The sequence below is a fragment of the Mchenga conophoros genome, linkage group LG19 (assembly GCF_057382185.1).
Source record: "Mchenga conophoros isolate Kocher_MC1m ecotype Shallow Benthic linkage group LG19, M_conophoros_male_GT1.1, whole genome shotgun sequence".
In the NCBI taxonomy this organism is placed as follows: domain Eukaryota; kingdom Metazoa; phylum Chordata; class Actinopteri; order Cichliformes; family Cichlidae; genus Mchenga; species Mchenga conophoros.
The window spans coordinates 29,623,167-29,642,104 of NC_140544.1; the positions used below are offsets into that span (position 1 = coordinate 29,623,167).

At 41.9% G+C, this 18,938-nt stretch overlaps 2 protein-coding genes across 4 annotated transcripts; one reads left to right on the forward strand and one right to left on the reverse strand.

Moving 5' to 3' along the window:
* Positions 1-922: 922 nt before the first annotated feature.
* On the reverse strand, positions 923-11,670 carry exoc5 (exocyst complex component 5). The gene is made up of 18 exons (XM_085256939.1): positions 11,449-11,670; positions 10,971-11,065; positions 9,573-9,720; positions 9,240-9,434; positions 7,751-7,815; positions 7,517-7,545; positions 6,238-6,347; positions 6,031-6,075; positions 5,796-5,936; positions 5,639-5,721; positions 5,336-5,545; positions 5,099-5,246; positions 4,888-4,996; positions 3,713-3,833; positions 3,541-3,627; positions 3,331-3,439; positions 2,939-3,154; positions 923-2,138 (listed from the first exon to the last, which is right to left on the reverse strand). Exons 1-18 carry the CDS (start codon positions 11,473-11,475, stop codon positions 1,950-1,952), a joined length of 2,127 nt encoding a protein of 708 aa, XP_085113065.1. The 5' UTR covers positions 11,476-11,670; the 3' UTR covers positions 923-1,949.
* Positions 11,050-16,670, forward strand: ap5m1 (adaptor related protein complex 5 subunit mu 1). Of its 3 annotated transcripts, XM_085256941.1 has the most exons (10): positions 11,050-11,156; positions 11,597-11,720; positions 11,834-11,920; positions 12,026-12,677; positions 12,771-12,998; positions 13,074-13,213; positions 13,551-13,636; positions 13,743-13,855; positions 14,000-14,096; positions 14,181-16,670. In XM_085256941.1, the coding sequence occupies exons 3-10, from the start codon at positions 11,853-11,855 to the stop codon at positions 14,261-14,263; spliced, it is 1,467 nt and encodes a 488-aa protein (XP_085113067.1). In that variant the 5' UTR covers positions 11,050-11,156; positions 11,597-11,720; positions 11,834-11,852; the 3' UTR covers positions 14,264-16,670. The 3 variants fall into 3 exon arrangements, with proteins under 3 accessions (XP_085113067.1, XP_085113068.1, XP_085113066.1); XM_085256942.1 differs by lacking the exon at positions 11,050-11,156 and having other exon boundaries at positions 11,714-11,920; positions 12,026-12,144; positions 12,295-12,677; XM_085256940.1 differs by lacking the exon at positions 11,050-11,156 and having other exon boundaries at positions 11,714-11,920.
* Positions 16,671-18,938: the final 2,268 nt, after the last annotated feature.

An 18,938-nucleotide genomic window follows, 5' to 3' on the forward strand; every position in this document is an offset into this window, starting at 1 on the left:
CTGAATACAAAAGCGGCGGACAGTTTCCTGTTAAAACAGGAAACAGTTTTAACAGAAAGTAAAAATCAAAAGTAGAACGACACGTTCACGGTCAGTTCAACCACAGTCTTTCTGCTGTCCTGACACCAGCGTATGTTTGTATGTGTTGGAGTCTTTATGTTTCTGAATGTGTATGCAAGAGCTGCTCAAACTGACGAGTAAGAGAGGACAGTCTTATCCAGCTCTCCAGTGTTGACAGTTTTACTAATCCCCTCCACCTGCTCAAACACCCACCCCAAAAAATACATCCCTCCCCCTTTTCCATGTGCCTGTGCTGGGAGTCCCTGGGGCCAGGCTGCGCCTCTGCCTTCGTCTCCACACCAGTTATCGTCTCTGGCCTGGCTCCGCTCCCCTAACCCCTTCCCGCGCCACACACATTAATCGGCGCAAAAACAAATAGTTTTCAAATGTTTGGAAAAGACCCACTGTTTGCATCAGGGCCTAACAAAATAATTTTTACAAGCTATCCAGTTGTGATTAGGGCTGAGAGAATTGAATTTATGTGGCATTGATAATATTAATATTAGCCTAATTAATTATGTTGTTTGAACTTGCACAGCACCGTGTGTACCCTCTACACAACACTAACCAGCCGGCGCTGGAACTGAGCTTTCAGCCATCTCTATCTCCCCAGCTCTCCCCCAGTCCATGACTACGGCACACAATTCATCAACTCGTAGATATCTAATCCCCTCTGGCTCTGCTCACTTCCTGAAGTCTAAGAAAGAACTTTACTCTGGTGGCAAGAATTCCTATGAATACTTGATGACTTCTATAGACAGACTGTTTCATCTCACTTTGAAAGTCACATTTGAAGAGAACTCAGCAAACTTTCTATTCACAGCTCCCCAATTTATGAAGGATATTCATAGACGGACAGTAATAAAATGCAACAGATTTTTATTGGGTCACTAATTAAGGTAAACAGCAGTACAATGAGAGCGACTTTGTATAAGAGACAGTTTTGGGCATTAGGTACACGACCCTTCGTCTTTCTCAGTGTAGAAGCTCCCTAATAAGCCCTGTGTGAAGAAGTCCCTTCTTGCTTGTTTCCTTAATCATTAGAGGTCCACACTGTAGTGTCTCCTGACCCAGAAACACTGCAGATCAGACTGACAATGTCTTTGGACTGTGTGCCCCACTGGATGAGCAAGTGTTGATCTGTGCAATTACAGTGACACATACTCAGTGACCCATCACACCAATCATCTAAGCCATAAAGAGACCACCCAAACCTACAGAGAGGTTCTCAGACCTGTTTGCAGCTCGGATCACACTACTCTGAGATGGCCTCTTGACCTGTAATTTGTGGTCAAGGGTCAAAGGTTATAGAGGTGGTCATGTGTCTCTCTTAGCCAGACAGACCTCAGATCTCATGCTTAGTCAGGCTGTCTCTGTCTGGTTTCCTACAGTTCATTACAAGGGGTAGCTGTCTGCAATGCACAGAGTGACTACAGCCTTGACTTTACAGTGTGATTGTTGACAGATTCCCTTTAAAGCAGCTTTCGGGTCCACTTCTGTGCACAGGTGCAGCCACAGAATTTATATTTTTGGCACAATAAAAAAAAAAGTGTTTCTTTTTAGATAACCATAGAAATGAGTAATGTCCATTTACTTAGATTTCAGATATCTTTGCCATAGATTAGTATTTAAAAACAATTGAAATTAAGTCAATAGACATTTAAATTTCTTCAGCTTGGAGAAATAAACAATGGGAAAAAAAGGTAAAATGCACACATTCAAGGAGCACTGGCCCTTGTCTCCATGACGCACAAAGCAATCCCAGTACAGTCTGTATGCTAGGGCCAGACTGATGCATTCACTGAAGCAGTAATGGGTATCTTCAAGATGCATCATCTCATCAAAGCATAATTTACTGGACGGAGCTCAGGGAGGTGTTGAAACAGTCATTAACTGAAGTGTCTACCGAGTCGAGCTGAACGGTAATCCACTCTGAGCTGGACGAAGGCGTGCAGGAGGTTTCGGTCCAGATTGGTTAGCTGCTCACCCGAACAGACCTGCTTCAGGTTATCAGGGGCAACCACCAGGAGGTTACAAAGGGCATGGAGTGTGTCAAAGAGCTGCAGCACCAGAGGGACCTGAACGACAGTGAAGTACAAGACTGTTTACATACTTTAGGTTTTTATACATTTAGATTAAATAAAAATGTCTAATATTTGCAGACTCTCTGTGAGAATTGCCAGTTTTTCCATATAATATAGTTAATTGTGAATAGATTAATTTAATTTATTTATTTGCTACATAACATGATACACGGGTCAAGTTTTTTTAAACCTCTACATCAGTGTTGTCCCCCCCAACCTTAACCCTAGTCCCCATATGTTTTTGTTTGAGGTAAACAAACTGCGAGCAATAGTCTACAAAAATGCCAGATTTAGTAAAAATGACACAAATTACAATAAAATGCATACATGCAAATTTATATTTATAAATGCATATTCTTTTTTTAGTCATCAGAAGGTTAAAAAATCTAATTTTCTGAGAATTTTTAATGGTTCATCCTTTACGGGGTTAAATAATTAATAATTAAAATGAATTGTCTTGTGGACTTTTAACAGCTGTTCTGACAAAATAAGCAAATGTACACGTTAAACACGGAAAATTTACAATGCTGTTGGTCCATGTATGTTTAGACTGAATGTTTAACAAAGGAAAATAAGCAATCAAATAATCAATGATGGAAATAATTCTTATTTGCCACCCTTCTTGTTTGTACTGAAAGATTAACAAAGGATGCCAGAGCCTTTATTTTGGATTGGCCTGACCAGTTTATTTAATAAAACATCCCAGGTAGAGCCTTTGTAGGAAAAGCCATGTTTGCCCTGTGACCAGTGCATTCTGGACCTATGCTCCACCCCCCACCCCACCCCACACTCACCCTGAAGTCCTTGGCGCATCGTCGGTATTCAGCCACGTCGCAGATGGCCAGCATCCCTCCCATTGAGCTGTAGCTGTATTGCTGTAGATGCTCATGGATGAGCCGGTGGAAACGAATGCCCAACTCCGTCAGCACTGTGTCCACATTTTTCCCATCCATGGACTTCCGCACGTGCTCCACCTGCCGACTGACGTAGGCACATACCTTGGAGCAGGCCTGTCAAGGTGGGGGGTACACGAGGAGAAACATGGAAAACACGTTCAGTCCGACACACTATCTGTATTTAGTCGAAGAAAAACTAGGTGTGGATTTGATTTGCAAGTTTCCTTTGCTAATTTGTTTAGTTTTGAATGTGAGCTCCTTAAAGCGAGCTGAAGATTTTTCTCTCTTACTGTAGTGTACTGGATCATGACATTGTTTTCATCCTCAGGCCTGAAATCTGTCTTCTTCTGCTCTGTTGCCAAGATGTGCTTCATCTGGCCCACCATGCAGTTTAGTGTTCTGTGTGCAGCAGGGAGAAAGATTAAAAACAAAACACCCATAAATGTCTTTTAAAACTACTTGCTATTTCATTACAGACAAAGTATTAGAAACACACAGACCTGTCGATTCCTGTGTCCAGTTTCACTTCCATCTGCTCTATCACCTCTTTTTTCTTGTGCAAACACTCTGCCAACTTTGGAGATGAGCTAAAATCAGATTAGGAAAGATAAATTCAGGAAAATCTTTTTACTAGATGAATAAAAGGTTCATCATCTTTAACCCTTAACTGACCTTATCAGAGGCATGAGCTGGTCATTAAACTGTTTGTCAAACAAATGAAAGATAGAGTTCGCCTGCTGAACCACATCCAGGAAGTACAGGTTGGCATTCTTTGCATCAGGTGAGGGAATTGCTGTAGAAGAGAAAGAGAGAAAGCCAGACGATAGGAAAAAAAAAAGTGGGTGAAAGCATGAATCAACATGATTCACAAAGAGCAGAAAACCACTAGTGCCTGATGTCTACTTCTTGGCATTAGAGAAATATAATGCATGAAGCAGAAATTCTCAGTAATGCTCTATTTCAGTGTCAGACAGTGAGGAGAAAGTAATCAAACCACAGGGACATCAATGATCCATTTCCTTAATGCAGAATGTACCTAACGAATTGAGCACTGGGATGTACCAAATGCATGTTTAGTTCCACTGTAGCTGGCTGAAAATGATAAGCTGCTCCCTTATTATACAGTCCCATAGAAAATGTAAAGAAGTGCCAAAAGCGCAGCCTGCATGGCATCAAGGTAACTTGGATTTTTCACTTTTTCATATGGAACAGACATTAATGGGCACATGTAACCAACCGCAGTAAGTGATGTCAGAGCAGGTGTTTTCCTCTAGGTGTCGAATCAAAAACGGAGGATGTGGCCTGCCAGGTAACATACTTGATGGTTTCAACTCATGTGGAGCAAGGAGAATGATGATGGATCTTCCACATGCGGCTAAGAAATTGGGATTTCTTTTGTCTTTGATAAAATGATTTGTGTCTGTCACTATGTGTTAGTTCAGTGATAGACTGGTGCCTTGTCCAGCGTGTACCCTGACTCACCGAATGACAGCTGGGTTAGGCTTCCCGCCAGCACTGAATTCGATGTGTTTCCAGCTTCCTTTGTTAGTGTTTTGTTACAAATAAATGTAAGACAGAAATATTGTATTCATCTGGTTTTCCACACCTAATCTGCTCTGGTTCAACAGTTTGAGAACCACTGGACTAGACCATTATCAAAGTTTCACCAGGATGGCTGCTATTATTTAACAGTCTGCTGGCTGTTTGATTGAAAAGCTTTTCTTACAAGATGGCAAGGAAGACCTGGATCATCCTTGCCAGTAAATTAAAAGTTTTAGTTTTAGGACACAGCTATAGTGAACACTGCAGACAAACATTATGGTTTTAATGAGCTAAGTTGGATTTACCTGAGAGGCCAATCTCTAAGGCGTAATCAATGTGTTCTACACAAAGGTGGTCAACCAGTAGCAGGAAGATTGAGAAGGCATTCTTGGGCAGGTCAGACGGGTCTGAAAGCTGTGTAACATCAAAGAAAAATATGCATTTAAACTTTTTCAAAAAACACAAATGCAGTACAGTTAGCGCACCGCTAGTAAACATAGGACAGAAAAGCCTCACCCTGTGGCATCTCTCAAAGGCATGGCGTGTCTCCTGCAACAAATTGACAACCAGCTCCGGAGAGAGAAAAGTCTCTCCGTGGGTGTCAATGCTAGGGCCCAATGGAAGATTGGTGCGTTGTCTGATCCGTTCCTTCAGATCTTGAATACTGTTACAAAAAACAAAACTTAAATTATGTTTTGTTTTTTTACCAGTTAATCTTTTCTTTGTGTAAAATCAAATGTGTAAAAGTCTGACCTGCCAGCACCCACTGGCCGTTTCTGGTGATTCTTAGAGTCGTAGTATCGCTGCAGAATCATGGCACCTCGAGTGCGAAGGTATTCTCTCTCCATGTCAATGTAACTTTCCAAGTATGAAGAAAAAATGCTCTTAATCAGCTTGGAGAGGAACGTATGCTTGTCTGAGCCCAGGTTGAACTCTGTGAGCTTTGTGGCTAATCCTGTGGTCCTTCAAAAGGGAAATAATCAGAGTCATAAACAAGAACAATGGTTTCCGGGTACCCATGAAGTGAACTGAATTAAAAGTCAGCAAGTTAATTACCTGGTGTAAAGGTCATAGAGATTCTTGAGGTATTGTTCTACATCTGAGTGTCGAGTTTCATCCAGTTTTTCTTTAACATGTGCCTGCAGACACAAAGCCAGTTAAATATAACCAAAGACAGAGTAATACATCAAACTCTTCATTTCAGTAGAAATACCTGTAATTTGTTCTCAAAGATGTTCTGGATGAGTTTGGCCATGACAGTCTCAGGACTACTGAAGACCTCGCCCACCTGCTTATTGACCCTCTGGCAGAGGACTGCCGTGTCCTCAAACACGTCATTCCTCACGTAGGCACCCTTACAAAGACAGATGACATCAGCAACATGTAAATGTCTGCAGATATTACTTGAAGCAATACTACCAAGTGTAAGAGGAACTTTACACACTCACCTCCTGACACTGCTTGATGTAGACGTCCACACAGTGTGCATAGCCCTTTTACGAAAAGACACAAGCATTACATCGCTGTGCAACATTTCAAGGAAGTGCTAAAAATTTAAATCATACATGATTAATATGAACAGAATGGGAATCACAATTATCCAATTAATTTGACCAAAGGTCAAATGTGGACACTGAACCCATTTTCTAGGTTACCTTGAAATGTAATAGAACTGCTGCAACCTCCCGCATACGTCCAATCTCACCCCTGCGCTGAGCTGCAGTGAACTCCTGGATTAACTGCCGCTCCAGGTCATGGTATTTACCTGGTTAGAAAACCAAACAACCACCAATAAATTATTAGATTTTATATTATATTATTACAAAGGATTACTAGGATTTCTGATTTGACTACTCATAAAATGTGGCCTGATATTCATCTAAGTCACAGACACCAATAAACACAAGCTGATTAAATTAATGATACACAAACAGTTGTACTTCATGTGATTTAAAAATCAACACAGTGCAGGCTGGAAAAAGGAATTAAACTCTTAAATTTAGTTATGCATCTTAATGGCAAAAACCTCCATCAGATGAGGATGGTGTGCATCAGCACACATCAGCATGCCCCCATTCGGAAGCCAAAAAAAGTTTACAGGTCACATCCTACAGCATAAACATAAGTCAACTTACATAAGTCCCATTTTCCTCAGTTTTTCCACACTCCACAGTTTCATATAGAGACACCTTTATTGTGAAATGTCATTGTTTCCCCCTAGATTGGGAGACATCCAGGCCCCGAGATAGAAAAGAGTATACCGATGATCTAAGGGTTGAGTGCTAATGTACTTTCCTCTTTGCACAGACTTTTGTGTGTATTTGTGTTTATTATTAAAAAAAAAACAAACACCAAAAAAACAACTTCTTTCTCATTAGTCCAGGAAACACTGATCAACAAGTGTTCTGGGATACCTAAATGGACTTCAGTAACCTTGACATATTGCACAAAGTTGTTTTGTGAGGGCAGAGGTTCCATTTGTCCTTCCATCAGCACACTGTCATTTACTGTTTTTCTTAGACTGGAAATAACGTTACAGAAACAAACATTTTTGCAAAGTTTTGATATTTCTGCAGGTGTTTTCTGTAAGCCTTGTTTGGTTTTTTCATTCTTTATGTACACACACTTTTGCTCCTGGTCTGAACTCTGTAGTACATTCACTACTCATGACAGCAGCATCAGGCCTGGACAGATGACCACCCGGGTCTTCAGAAATACTTTTACAGGCTTTTTAATGTTCGGACCCATGAAAGTTGTTGAGACTGAGGGATGGTTAAAACAAACAGTGTTTGTTTAACTTTAATAAGGTTTTCTTCATTGGAGCAGTGACTCAATATTCAATGTTCAATAATGTTTCTTCAAATGAAGAAAACTTGGTCATTCCAAGTAGTTTACAATAGAAACACTAAATGTGGGTGACTGTCAAAAACTTACTTGCAATTTTTGCCTTGACATCTGCAAACCTGGCAGAGAAAAACAGTAAATCAATATCAATGACATTTTAATCTATATACTAGTAAAATAAAAAAGTAGACTATTTTTAGAAATCACATGATGCTGTAAAGATTTAGTGTTGCGATTACACTGAGAGGAACAAAAGTAATACTCTGCGTTCCTCTTGTATGTCACTGCTTTTGTCTAAAGCTGCCTTCAGGATGCCTGACTCACCTGTCGAATGGCAGCTCCTGGGCAATGAGATGCAGCTTCTGAATGATATCAGCAGCTTCCTTAATCTGAGGAACAGAGAAAAAGTGAGAGTGGGTATGTATGTGTGTTTATGAGAGAGAGATATCAGGTGATGGAAAAAGAGTGAGAGCACAGCGGGACCATGTGAAGTGGACATCCAGAGAAAAAGTGGGCAGGCCGCGGGCAGTGTTTCCCCTTGGGGGATCATCATCTTAAAGCAGCCCTCCTCCACCTTCCCGTGTTGAACAGGGAGCTGATAACAGACAGGCTGCGCTCACCTGGGCATCGGCAGCAGCAGCAGTGGAAGTCCTGACTTAGCAGCACATCCAACTCTTTATTGGCATGCCTTTTCTGAATAGGCTGTAATCCCACAGGAGTCTAAATCGCCTTCAATAATCTGTCCGTCCAGGGATATCTGTCTAAAAAAAGGGGGCCCTGTCGAGAGCCGCCCCACAACCCCATACACACCCCCACCCCTCCTGACATACACGCTGGCTGAAAAAAAAGCCCCAGACCTACGAAAGGCCCGCCGTCCGCAACTCCTCTGTTCCCGCAGATGCCTGCCTCAGCTAACATCATTACTCTGCTCCCGTGAGGAGGATCCAGCCTTTCTGCTCGGCGAAGGTTTTCTAAGTATCTGTCCCCCAGCTAAGATTAGCTAAATCCCATGTAAGTAATGTAGCCGTCTCCCTGCAGTCAGGGTTTAGCAGCACTTGTCTCCACGCTGGCGGCCCAGCCCTCCCTTTCAGAAGGATTAGCAAAGCCATCCCCCTTCAGCTATTCACTTGCAGCTTTCCTCTTTTCCCCCTCATATGGAGGTATGCTCAGGAAAAAGGAATCTGGACAGATATTTCTGCATGCCTTTCCAGAAAACCAGCTCCATCTCCAGCTTTCGTTTCTGGGATTGACCCCCAGACACACTTCTCAGCATCCGCTAATGACATTCCTACTAACAAGAATAAATCTAAAGCATCTCAGTCGCTCTGCTGTCACTACAAAACTGCAAAATCAAACTTTTGGCCACTTGTCTAACATCGAAAAGGCCTCTGTGTAGACTGACACTGGGTAAAAGTGTGCATATCTTTTCCCAGGATGTATGTCACCAGTGCCCTTGCATGCACCACCTTGCTACAAGCTCTCTTCTGCTGTAACGTGACACAAAGCTGAGGGCCATCCAAATTCTCTCTCCCAGACAACCTACTGTAAATGCAATTAGTTTTGACATGAGCATGTTGACATCCATGCTAGTCAATCAGCCAGCTATTGTCAGACAGCAAATGACAGTTTATTAATCCAAATTAGTCGAGGGATCCAACTAAAGGGATAAACTTAACAAATTAATATGGATGGTTTACCTCGTAATCCTGTTCATTCTCACCTCCAGCAGTATCACAGCAGGGGGCCCCCGACAGTGGTCACGCATACACACCTCCACTGATGTGAAGGGAAAGAACATGTGCAGCATACTTACCTTGTCTGGGTTGTTAAATACATCGCTGCGTAGGTCTCCATCCAAGAACTCGTTGAAGTAGGTCATCAGACGCTGAGCTTCTACAGCTCTCTGGCGAGGCGTGTTCACCCCCTCCAGCTGGTCCCCCAGGTGACAAACCTTAGTGGCCACATAGCTGATGTGCTCGTCGAGCTCTTGGAAATGCTGAAAGGCCACCTGATATCATGCAAAACAAAGAGGATGTGAAATAAAAAACACACAGAAAAAAGTTTTTGGAATGACAGATAATATAATCTTTGACAGCTCAAGGGCTTTGCAGTGGGTGTGATTGGCTCCTTTCACCACACAACACACCTGGTTGCTTCTCTGCAAGTCTTGAACTTTGTGGGCAAATTCCTTGGCCTCACGATGACACTGATGCTCAAGCTTCTCCACCTTCCGCTGGATCTTCTCATCCAATTGCTTCAACTCCTCAATGTGGTTCTGAAACTCCTCCAACAGCCTTTAATGGGGGAAAGAATGCATGTAAGTTTCCACTTGGTAGTTCTTCAAAAAAAATAACAGGTAAAAGATGCAGAAAATGCCCTTAGTTCAGAATAGTAATTTGGTACCGCAAGGTTAAATCTGTCCCACTGACCTCACAGTTACAGTTAATAGTTAAAGAATAGTGCCAGATGCTTAATTCCTGGGTCCCCAGGCTTAAGAAGCTCTGAAAACTAGCAGCTTCGTCAGCTGCATTTTAAGTGCCACCAGGACTGCAGAGCAAATGTTCTAAGTCAGCACCACATTTCACAGAGTAGGAAACATCCCAAAATGATGAGTGTATAATCTTCTGACTAATTCCCTCAGCACTGGCTAGAGCTTAAAGACATCTCCCATCCTTTCCCAACAGACACTCATTCCCTGGCTGGTGACTCACAGTATGGTGGCCTCCACAGATATGTTGTCTCTGACTTGTAGCTAAGAGTATCCGAGGAGGTGGCGGCAACAGTTTGTGTAGTGAGAAGATAAGCAGGATGCATCTGTGGCACAGTTAAACTGCTGTGGCATTTTTGCTTACGAGATGCAGGCCTGTCCCCAAATATAAACATCACAACAAATATGGGGAAAAAAGATGCAAAAGACTTTAATATTTATTTCTTGTTTTTCTCCAACCCGAAACTTTAAATGAGTGGAGAGGAGATCCAGGTGAGCTTTGGGAAGGACAGCTTCTTTAGAAAGTCAGTCTGTTGACTGTTATAAAATAATACAATGACATAATGTAATTGAAACACTAAAATCTAAAATATAATGAATTATTTCCAAGTATTTTAACAGGAAGCTTACCCTAAATTATTATTAAAATATGTTTACTGAGAGAGAAGAAGATGGTTTATGTGTATTTAATGGCTACAGAGAGAAAATGGTCTTGATTACAGTCTAATTAATTTAATTAACTGCTCAAAAAATGAGTGGCACTATGGCTAGAAAGACAGTATGCATGGTTAATGCTTTCCATTTGTAAAAGTTGAAATATTAATTCATGAATAAGGCATCCTTTTGAGAACATATTTATTATTATAATAACTAAAAATAATCAATTAAATTTTACTTCCTTTTCAATAAAGATAATGGATGGAAGGAGATCTTATACGCTATATAATCTAAAACTTTGAGCTAAAATGTGGTGCATGTAATTCTTATAAACTACGACCTTATATTAAGGATAAGAGAGATGCTACTGCATATGTAAATGACAAGTATCTATAGTACCTTTTGGGGTCAAACGCCTCGGCTCCTCCTTTGGAGCCTCCCCCAGGAGTCCTCCATGCCAGCCTTTCAATGTACTCATCTGCGTCAAAGGGCTCCTAAAGGGGGGAAAAAGCAATGGGAGAAAAGTCACTTGGCCCAAAATACTACAGTCGTCTACAAAAGGATGGTAAAAGATTACAAGATCGGGTAAATTGTAAAAGGTTACTAAAGTTACCTGTGCTGATTTTATTGCACACAAACAGCCAACAAAATTGCTATTTCCTCGAATAAGCGAACTCATACAATTAGACAATACGTGTCCTCTTTTCCCTCACTTTAACAACAAGAAACCAACGTTTCTCCTCAATGCTTGAGTTATTATTAATTCTTAATTACGCACTCAATTGATAAATACGGTCGGCACTGTTAGGGTACCGTTAATTGTAGTTAGCCCCTTAGCTAGCCTGAAAGCTAACACAGCTACCCGTTGTCATTTTACCTCGAACAGATGAGCTGTCGTCGCCATGTTAAAGATTCAGCTGGCGGCGCGGTGAGATAAAACCTAGGAGATGGAACTCAAAGCCGGCAATAAAGCCGACTTCTGCATTGATTTGGTGGTTTCGTACAGTTTTGCCCTTTGTTGACAGCTAGCTGGTTGGCGATCCAGCTTCCTGTATGGGAGAGAAGGGTGGGGACAGCCGCTTGGAAGTGCGCAAGCGCATTTGTCAGCTGATTGGACGTGGTTGTCACATGAAACAACAAAAGCAGGAAGTAAGTAGCAAGCATCAGCGATGTTCATACAGCGAGGCAAAAAATGAATTTAACACATGCACAGGGAGATTTAAATATTAGATTTTGACGCTTTTGTTTTTTCCCCCATAAAGTCGGGAGTTTGCTGTAGAAATGACTGTACGTGGTTTGTGGATTATTTCTCACGAGAATGGAGGAAATCTGTCAATACGCTTTTCTAGGTTTGTGACTTCTAATTATTGTCACATATATGCTAACATAACATATTTTTTTCGGATTACTTATAGATCGCTGTGTTTTGTCATGTCTTGTGTCTCCTTCATCAGGAGGTTTTCCACCGTGGAGCACCGTGCAAAGAGCCTGGCAGGTTCCTCATATGTAGCAGTCCCAGAGGAGAGTACTTTCCTGCAGCTCCTGCTCACTGAGCTGGGGCTTTCAGACCCAGGTAAGAATTATGTAGCCCTCAGAGATGACTGTCTTTACCGTCCACGGTCACCAGCCCTGGAGCTGCATGTGGATGGACCTGCAAAAGGAATACTTTGGCCTGTGTTGACTGTCTCGCAAGGGCCTCTCATTCTGGCGTGTCTGCCTTTAGTGGATGTCCCTCCTGATCCGCGGCCACCTCTGGCCAGTCTGCTGTCAGTCTCACAGGGTCTCACACTTCTGGCAGGCCTACAGACTTTTCTCCTTGGCTCAGGGAGTAAGCCTGATAGTGAAGGGCTTGGCTCTCGTCTGGCAATGGTGCCCTCAGTCCTCCTGCAGGTTTGTCCACTTGGCACACCCCTTGATGTCCCCCTACCTGGGACACCCACAGCGCCCACTTCTGTTGGAACTCAGAAACAGCCAGCCTGGAAGACAGGACTACACCGAGGTCGAGCTGTGGTTAACGTTGGACTGATAGAAACAGTGCGGTCCATGCAGTATGGTAATCGAAGCAGACAGGACCTCTGGGATGTTTATGGCACCGTGACATGCAAAGTAAGTCCGCAATGTAAAAAAAGTGATTAATGTTATAACTTCTGGAAATGATTTATTTAGGATTATTCTACATTTCTACCCTTCTTTCAACAGTGTGAAGTGGAGGGGGTGCTCCCAAATGTGACAGTGACTCTATCACTGCCACCAAATGGTTCTCCACTGCAGGACATCCTGGTCCATCCCTGTGTCACATCTCTGGATTCGAGTATCCTGACTGCCAGCAGTGTGGATAATTATGATGGCTCAGCTTTCTCCGGGCCATACAAGTTTCCCTTTTCCCCTCCTCTAGAGCCCTTCAGACTATGCAGCTATACTTCTGAGGTATGCATACAAATTCCTTGCAGATATGTTTTCATCTTGTAAATGATTTCTGCTAAAATCTTAATTTCTCACCAGGTTCCTGTTCCACCCATACTTGGTTCATACCAACTAAAGGAAGAGGAGAACCAGCTTCGCGTGTCAGTAACCCTCAAACTTCATGAGAGTATAAAGAACAGTTTTGAGTTCTGTAATGCTCACCTGCCATTCTTTAACAGGTAAACTACACAAAGTTCAAAATCACTATTTCCTCGTGCTTTATGCTTTCTTTACAAGCATAATATGATCCAGTCATAAATATAATTACTGAGAGCCCTTTTAGGAGTTTAGAAATTGTTGAAAAATCAAATGCACATATGTGTGCAGGAAAAATTTTTTTAATGGAAAACTCTTTTAAATGTTTTTAAATCTAATTTAGCAGAGTTATAGTATCTTGCTTGTGTGTGAGAGACTATTAAACAAACTGCACTGTAATTCAGCTGTGTTCTGTAACCTCTGTTAAAAAAATCCGATTTAATTGATTGTCTGCATACTGTCTCTGTGTGCACTGTGCAGGGATCAAATGGGTGTTGTAGATATGAAGGTAAGCTCTGGACAGTTGGATGTTTCAAAAGAGAAAAACCTGCTTGTCTGGGTCCTGGGTAAGCGTTATGCTTCAGACTCTCCCTATAAGAGACAAAATCCCTTTCACTGCATCTGCATACTTTAAAAAAAATGGATGACTATTTTATTCTCAATGATATGTAGGGCAAAAGTTCCCAAAGTCTCGTGAGGTTACGATGGAGGGTAAGATCAACTTTTCTGGACCAACACCAGGACCTTCTGACCCACTCTGCACAAAACTTACTGCTTATGTCAAAGTAAGTTATTATGTTTCATAATTACCAGTAGCCAAGGATCGTCACCCATACTTACTACTTTATGGTCTTCATGTACTACTCACATTAATGTAAGACGAGATAAAAAGATTTATTACTCCTCATCAGTGGCTTTTTTCTTCACAGTTGCATTTCAAAGTGCCTGACATGACGTTGTCTGGGTGTTATGTTGACCAGCATTCGGTGCAGGTTTATTCTTCTGCCAAGCCACGGATTGTAACATGTAAGCTTACAGTAAAAAAAAAATTTTTTTTATAAATATTTGTCTCTTGGGTGACCCTAACAACTGTGTCTGTCCTGCCCTCAGCCCGAGAACTTCAGTCCAAAGAGTACTACATATGGAATTCAACAGGTACAGCTCCGGTATCTTCTGGACAGATGATGATGTAGGATGGATTCACAAAGAGGGGCTTTGTGGACACTGCACTGTGTATTAAAGAGACTGAAAATACTGTAACGCACACACAGTGATGTACGACCCAGGACCCAGCGTCCCGGGTACAGCTGAAAGTAAAGAATTTTGACCCAGTTAAATTATTATTATGGTACCCTGTTTTACAGGAGAGTTATTATCTATTATCTACTCACATGTGCAAAGGCACTTCACAATATGCAAAAATCAACTGGATTACTGCTTTTAAAGAACTACCTGCACCTGCAGTTCAACTTCTTTTATCCCCCAGTCTGCCGCAGATATATCCCATTGCAGACACAAGGGCCACCCCTTGCTCTGACAGTCGCACTTCAGTGACTCTCCATCAGCCGGATAATTAGCAGCTGGGGCCTTGTCATCAGCTGTTGTAGGCCTGGAGTAGAGGGGCGGCTGGACTGTGAAAGGGAAGCCTGATTCGGCCAGTGTCTTGGCGACAAAACCTTCTCTTTTGAGCTGGCAGGAGTCCACACCCATACCAATCACTGGCCCCCACCTCTTTTGACCTCAGCTTTGCCCTGTCAACTAGTAGCTAGCTGAAACACACAAACTCTCCAGCCTGACTGTGATTGAGCGCTGACCCTCGGGCCCTTTGAGACTTGAAAGCTGTTGGTCTCATTCTGTGAGCAGGACCTGCCTAATTGGTGAAAAAGTCACAAGGATGGTAACTGTTGAGTTGCCTCTCGAGGTTACAGAGGAGGTTTTTTAACTAATTTATGGTGCAGCCTGCTGTAAATGATTTTGATCTTTTATTGATGTAACACAATCATCAGAGTAGCCCTCTATGTATGCTTCGAAGCATTGGTTCCAAATGCTTCCCTCAGTTTATCAGCACATTACCTGAACTATGCATGTAACATTTCTACTACACAAGCTCCACCTCTGTGCATTAAGTTGAATGAATAACTAGCTGATGAAGGGTTAAACCAGAGGAGATTGTGTCCCAACTATTCCACAGCAGCCAGACTCCTCTGAGTGGCCTCATTGTCTGCCATTGGCCTCTTGTGCCCCTTGCTGGTCCAAATGCTACATTCTCACGTGGATTTCCACTCAGAAGGCTGACCATGACCAATCCTCTGTCAATTGGAACCAATTGCTCACACGGCATCCTTCACCTTCTTTTTATGTAGCAGTATGGAGTGGCAGACACCGAGACCTCTCGGCTCTCCCCCTCCACGATGATTTGGCTTTAAGGCCCAGTGTGTGTGGTTAGCGAACTGGAAAAGGAGAAGGGTTTTTTTTGTTTGTTTTTTTTGAAGAGTTGGGCCACTCTAAATCTCCTCAGTGGTCAGTCTGGCTCCTCAAGTCTGCAGTTAGTGGCCTCTCACTGGCAGACTTTGCTTTGTTGATTGAATAGCTTGCTAAGTAGATGGACTCATTTAATGTGTTGCTCTGCTCCAGTGCCTTCTGTCCATACCTCTGGGCATTCAGCTGAATTGTTCATTTATTTAAAATGTGTTTACTCTTGCATACATGCATACAAGAAACAGATTTACACTTTACTCCTGTAATAATCAAAATAAAGATCATGTGGGCCAAACGCAGCATTTTGGATTGTTACAAATCGTTTAAAACATCATGAAGTTTGGATACTAAAATGTTTTTGCACACCCACAAAAGAATTTGCAATTAAATGCCAAAAAATGCTTCCCACTTCTCTGTGGATGTTTGAGTTACTGTGTGTCCCTCAGCCCAATAATGACACCCAGTGGCAGATTACAATAAAAGTCACATTAGCATGTATTTATGTCTTTAATACATTTAATAAAGTGAATTTCTTCTGTTTAAATAGTTCTACCCAACCACTGCAAGATTATCACTGCTGATTAAATTCCTCCTGCTGTGTAGTGTTCATTTAACACGCTGGGCCTGGGGACCAAGCAATTGAAAGCTTCTGTTGTTCCAGGTGTTTGGTAGGAGTCCAGTTCCTCTCAGCCAGTCTAAGTCTGCTTAGAGTCGGCCTCAGGGAGGCCACTTCATAAATAATGGTAGAATTACTAGCTTCCTGTTTTCAGTCTGAATGTGCATTTGCTTTTAAATAACAGAATATATCTGCAGACTGAAAGGTTGTTGTTGTTTTTTCTTTTGCACTAACTTTTATCCCAAATGTCTAATAATGGACCAGAAACCTAAAAAGAAAAAAAAAGTCGATTCAAACCTCTTTTAGCTAAATAGTTCATTTTTGGATGTTTGTTGTCAATATTGCAGGGAGGCTGAAGTCAATGTTCCAGCAGTTTTTCTCACGTCATCGCATTTCTTTCACCAATAGAGGGCGCCATAAACTCAGTCATGAAAGCCAGAACATGTAGTAGCTTCCAAACATCAAAAAGTTTCATCATATTGTTAATAAAAGTTGGTTCCAGAACACGCATGGCAACTTTGTTATCATTTCTGAAAACTGAAATTTGGTATGATAGCTTAAAGATCCCGCTTCTGCTTCTTATCCTGCCTATCTGACCGTTTCATCCTGTGACCTCTGTGCACTTTACTTCAGTTCTCTGCATCAGTTTCTCTTCAGTTGTCCAGTTTTCCATTTTGTTTTGCTGTTTTCAAAAACATCTGCCATCTCCAGTTTGTTGTGTGTTTTTTCCTTTAGTCTGTGCTACATCATGAACTCTTTCTTCTTTGACTGTATGATCTAGCTTGCGTTGTAGCTGTTTTTCTGGACAGGTTACACTTCAAAACCAAAGGAAGGGAAAGATATTGGCTCCAGAAGGCAGCCGGGGTTCCCATTTCTTGTGGTCTCATTCCAAAAGATGTCTCTCTCAGTGGGTTCTCACGAGTTTCAGCTTCTGGATGCCTTCTGCATTTGGATCTCCATCGAAAAGGACAAATAAAAGAAGGCAAGTTAGGTTGGAATACACCGCATTCAAACAGAGTATGTATTAGATCAACAATTTCCAAGCCTGAGGTTAAATGTGTAGACTGTATCTTATGTCTTCTCTGCTGCCTGACATTTTAGAGGTGAGCTTGAGAGGCAGCTCTCTGAACCTCCAGAAACCTCCAGAAACCTGCCCTAGAAAGGGTTAAATAAACTGGATATTGAAATCAACTAAGTTCATTTACTCCAGCACTGTAGTGAATTATAATTATGAGTTATTTGTACTTTACTGAAATATTTCTAGTTTGCTTTGCTGCATACTTCTGCTTCACTGCCAGGAAAATTCCTTTAATGTCTCTACTACTTATGTGCTATTAAATGCTCAGTATTTTCATATTGTCGTAAAGATATTTATAATTAAAGGAACTGACCCATCAGTTTTCATTGGAATTGGTGTTTTGTAGGTAATGGAAGAGTGGATGCTGGGTTTAAAGCCAAACACTCTAAAAAAAGAGAAAGAGTAACACAATTGTGGAGTCTATGCTTTTATTTGTTTCTGCAAGTTTGCATCTCCTGGTGGGTGGGAGCTTTTCTGTTCTCTGTAGCCTGAAAATAGATCCCGTTGAGGGCCAGTCATGGCTGTAGACCACCCCACTTTCCACTCTACTGGCACTTTAATCAGATCCACTGGGAGACAAGAGGAAGGGCTCAGACTCACAGCTGCCTCTCTCTCCCTCCTTTCCCATCCACCCCATTTTTTCTACCCTCTCCCACTCGCTCTTAAGCACCGTTGCAGACTGTTAGTAAAAATGTATGATTTAAATTATTGATGCTAAAGATGCACTTCACCTCTTCCATACTTTGTCAAGATGCTTTACTTTGCTCGTGCCTTCTTGCCAGGTTGTAAAAAAACGGTGAATATCCCCATCTGTGAGGTCCCTGTCCTATAAAAAAAACCATCAAAATTCCTTATTGGAATCGTTTGACATAGCATGAAGGTGACAGTGGGTTAGCAGTGATATTTTTATTTATTTTTATTTACTTTTTTATTACTTTGGCAATTTGATTGGCAGTGCTTGTGTGGCCAATTTTAAGGGCCAGCAGTTGCAGTGCCTGAGGAGAGATAATGACGGGATGTCTGGGTAATAATCACAACCAGTCAGAAACAATAATGAATGATGTCTCCCAGAGTCCCAGCGCAGATGTGAAATGTTTTAAAAATGAACCAGGCAGCACGACCAGTCTGTTTTAGTTAAATATATTAGGCAGCTAATTTTGCCAAGCTAACCCAAGGTCTTCTGGGTGGAGGAGAATGAATGATGCTTAAATTGCACACACAAACACAAAATCTGTAACACATAGTGATGAGTAACAAAACAAATAAATCATAACTGGGAATGAAATTTGGCGCAGACTGACCTGAAAGCAAAGAAAGAGTTATTTCCTGCTTCAGTGGAGGAAAGGTTGTGCTTTTCTCTCCCACAGATCCTGGTGGCAGCTCCACAGCGTGTGGCAGTGCAGGGACTGTCCATTGTGGTTTTGGCTTCTGAGTCTTTTCTTGCAAAATATTACATGGGGCCACTTTATGCAATCCTGGTCTGGAGTGTGTAGAGCCCATTGTCCTGCTGTCGGTCCAAGAAGCTGACACTTGCAAAATACTTCTCGGTCCAAGCTATTTATGTAAAGTTTAATGGTTACAATATCTGTCTTAAAGTTGGGTGTTACAAATGACCTCAGTCACATGATGGCTCTGTGAGCGTAGACCCACTTGTGCTAATATTTCTTTTCCTTTTTGCCCTGTCCTATAAAAATGT

Coding starts and splice junctions, on each gene's coding strand:
- exoc5 (XM_085256939.1), bottom strand. CDS start 11,475: ATGGCGACGACAGCTCATCTGTTCGAG. Junction 11,066..11,448: donor CGACAGCTCATCTGTTCGAG/GTAAAATGACAA, acceptor TCCCCCCTTTAG/GAGCCCTTTGACGCAGATGA. Junction 5,937..6,030: donor ACATCAAGCAGTGTCAGGAG/GTGAGTGTGTAA, acceptor TGTCTTTGTAAG/GGTGCCTACGTGAGGAATGA.
- ap5m1 (XM_085256941.1), top strand. CDS start 11,853: ATGACTGTACGTGGTTTGTGGATTATTTCTCACGAGAATGGAGGAAAT. Junction 11,921..12,025: donor CTGTCAATACGCTTTTCTAG/GTTTGTGACTTC, acceptor CTCCTTCATCAG/GAGGTTTTCCACCGTGGAGC. Junction 12,678..12,770: donor ATGGCACCGTGACATGCAAA/GTAAGTCCGCAA, acceptor TTCTTTCAACAG/TGTGAAGTGGAGGGGGTGCT.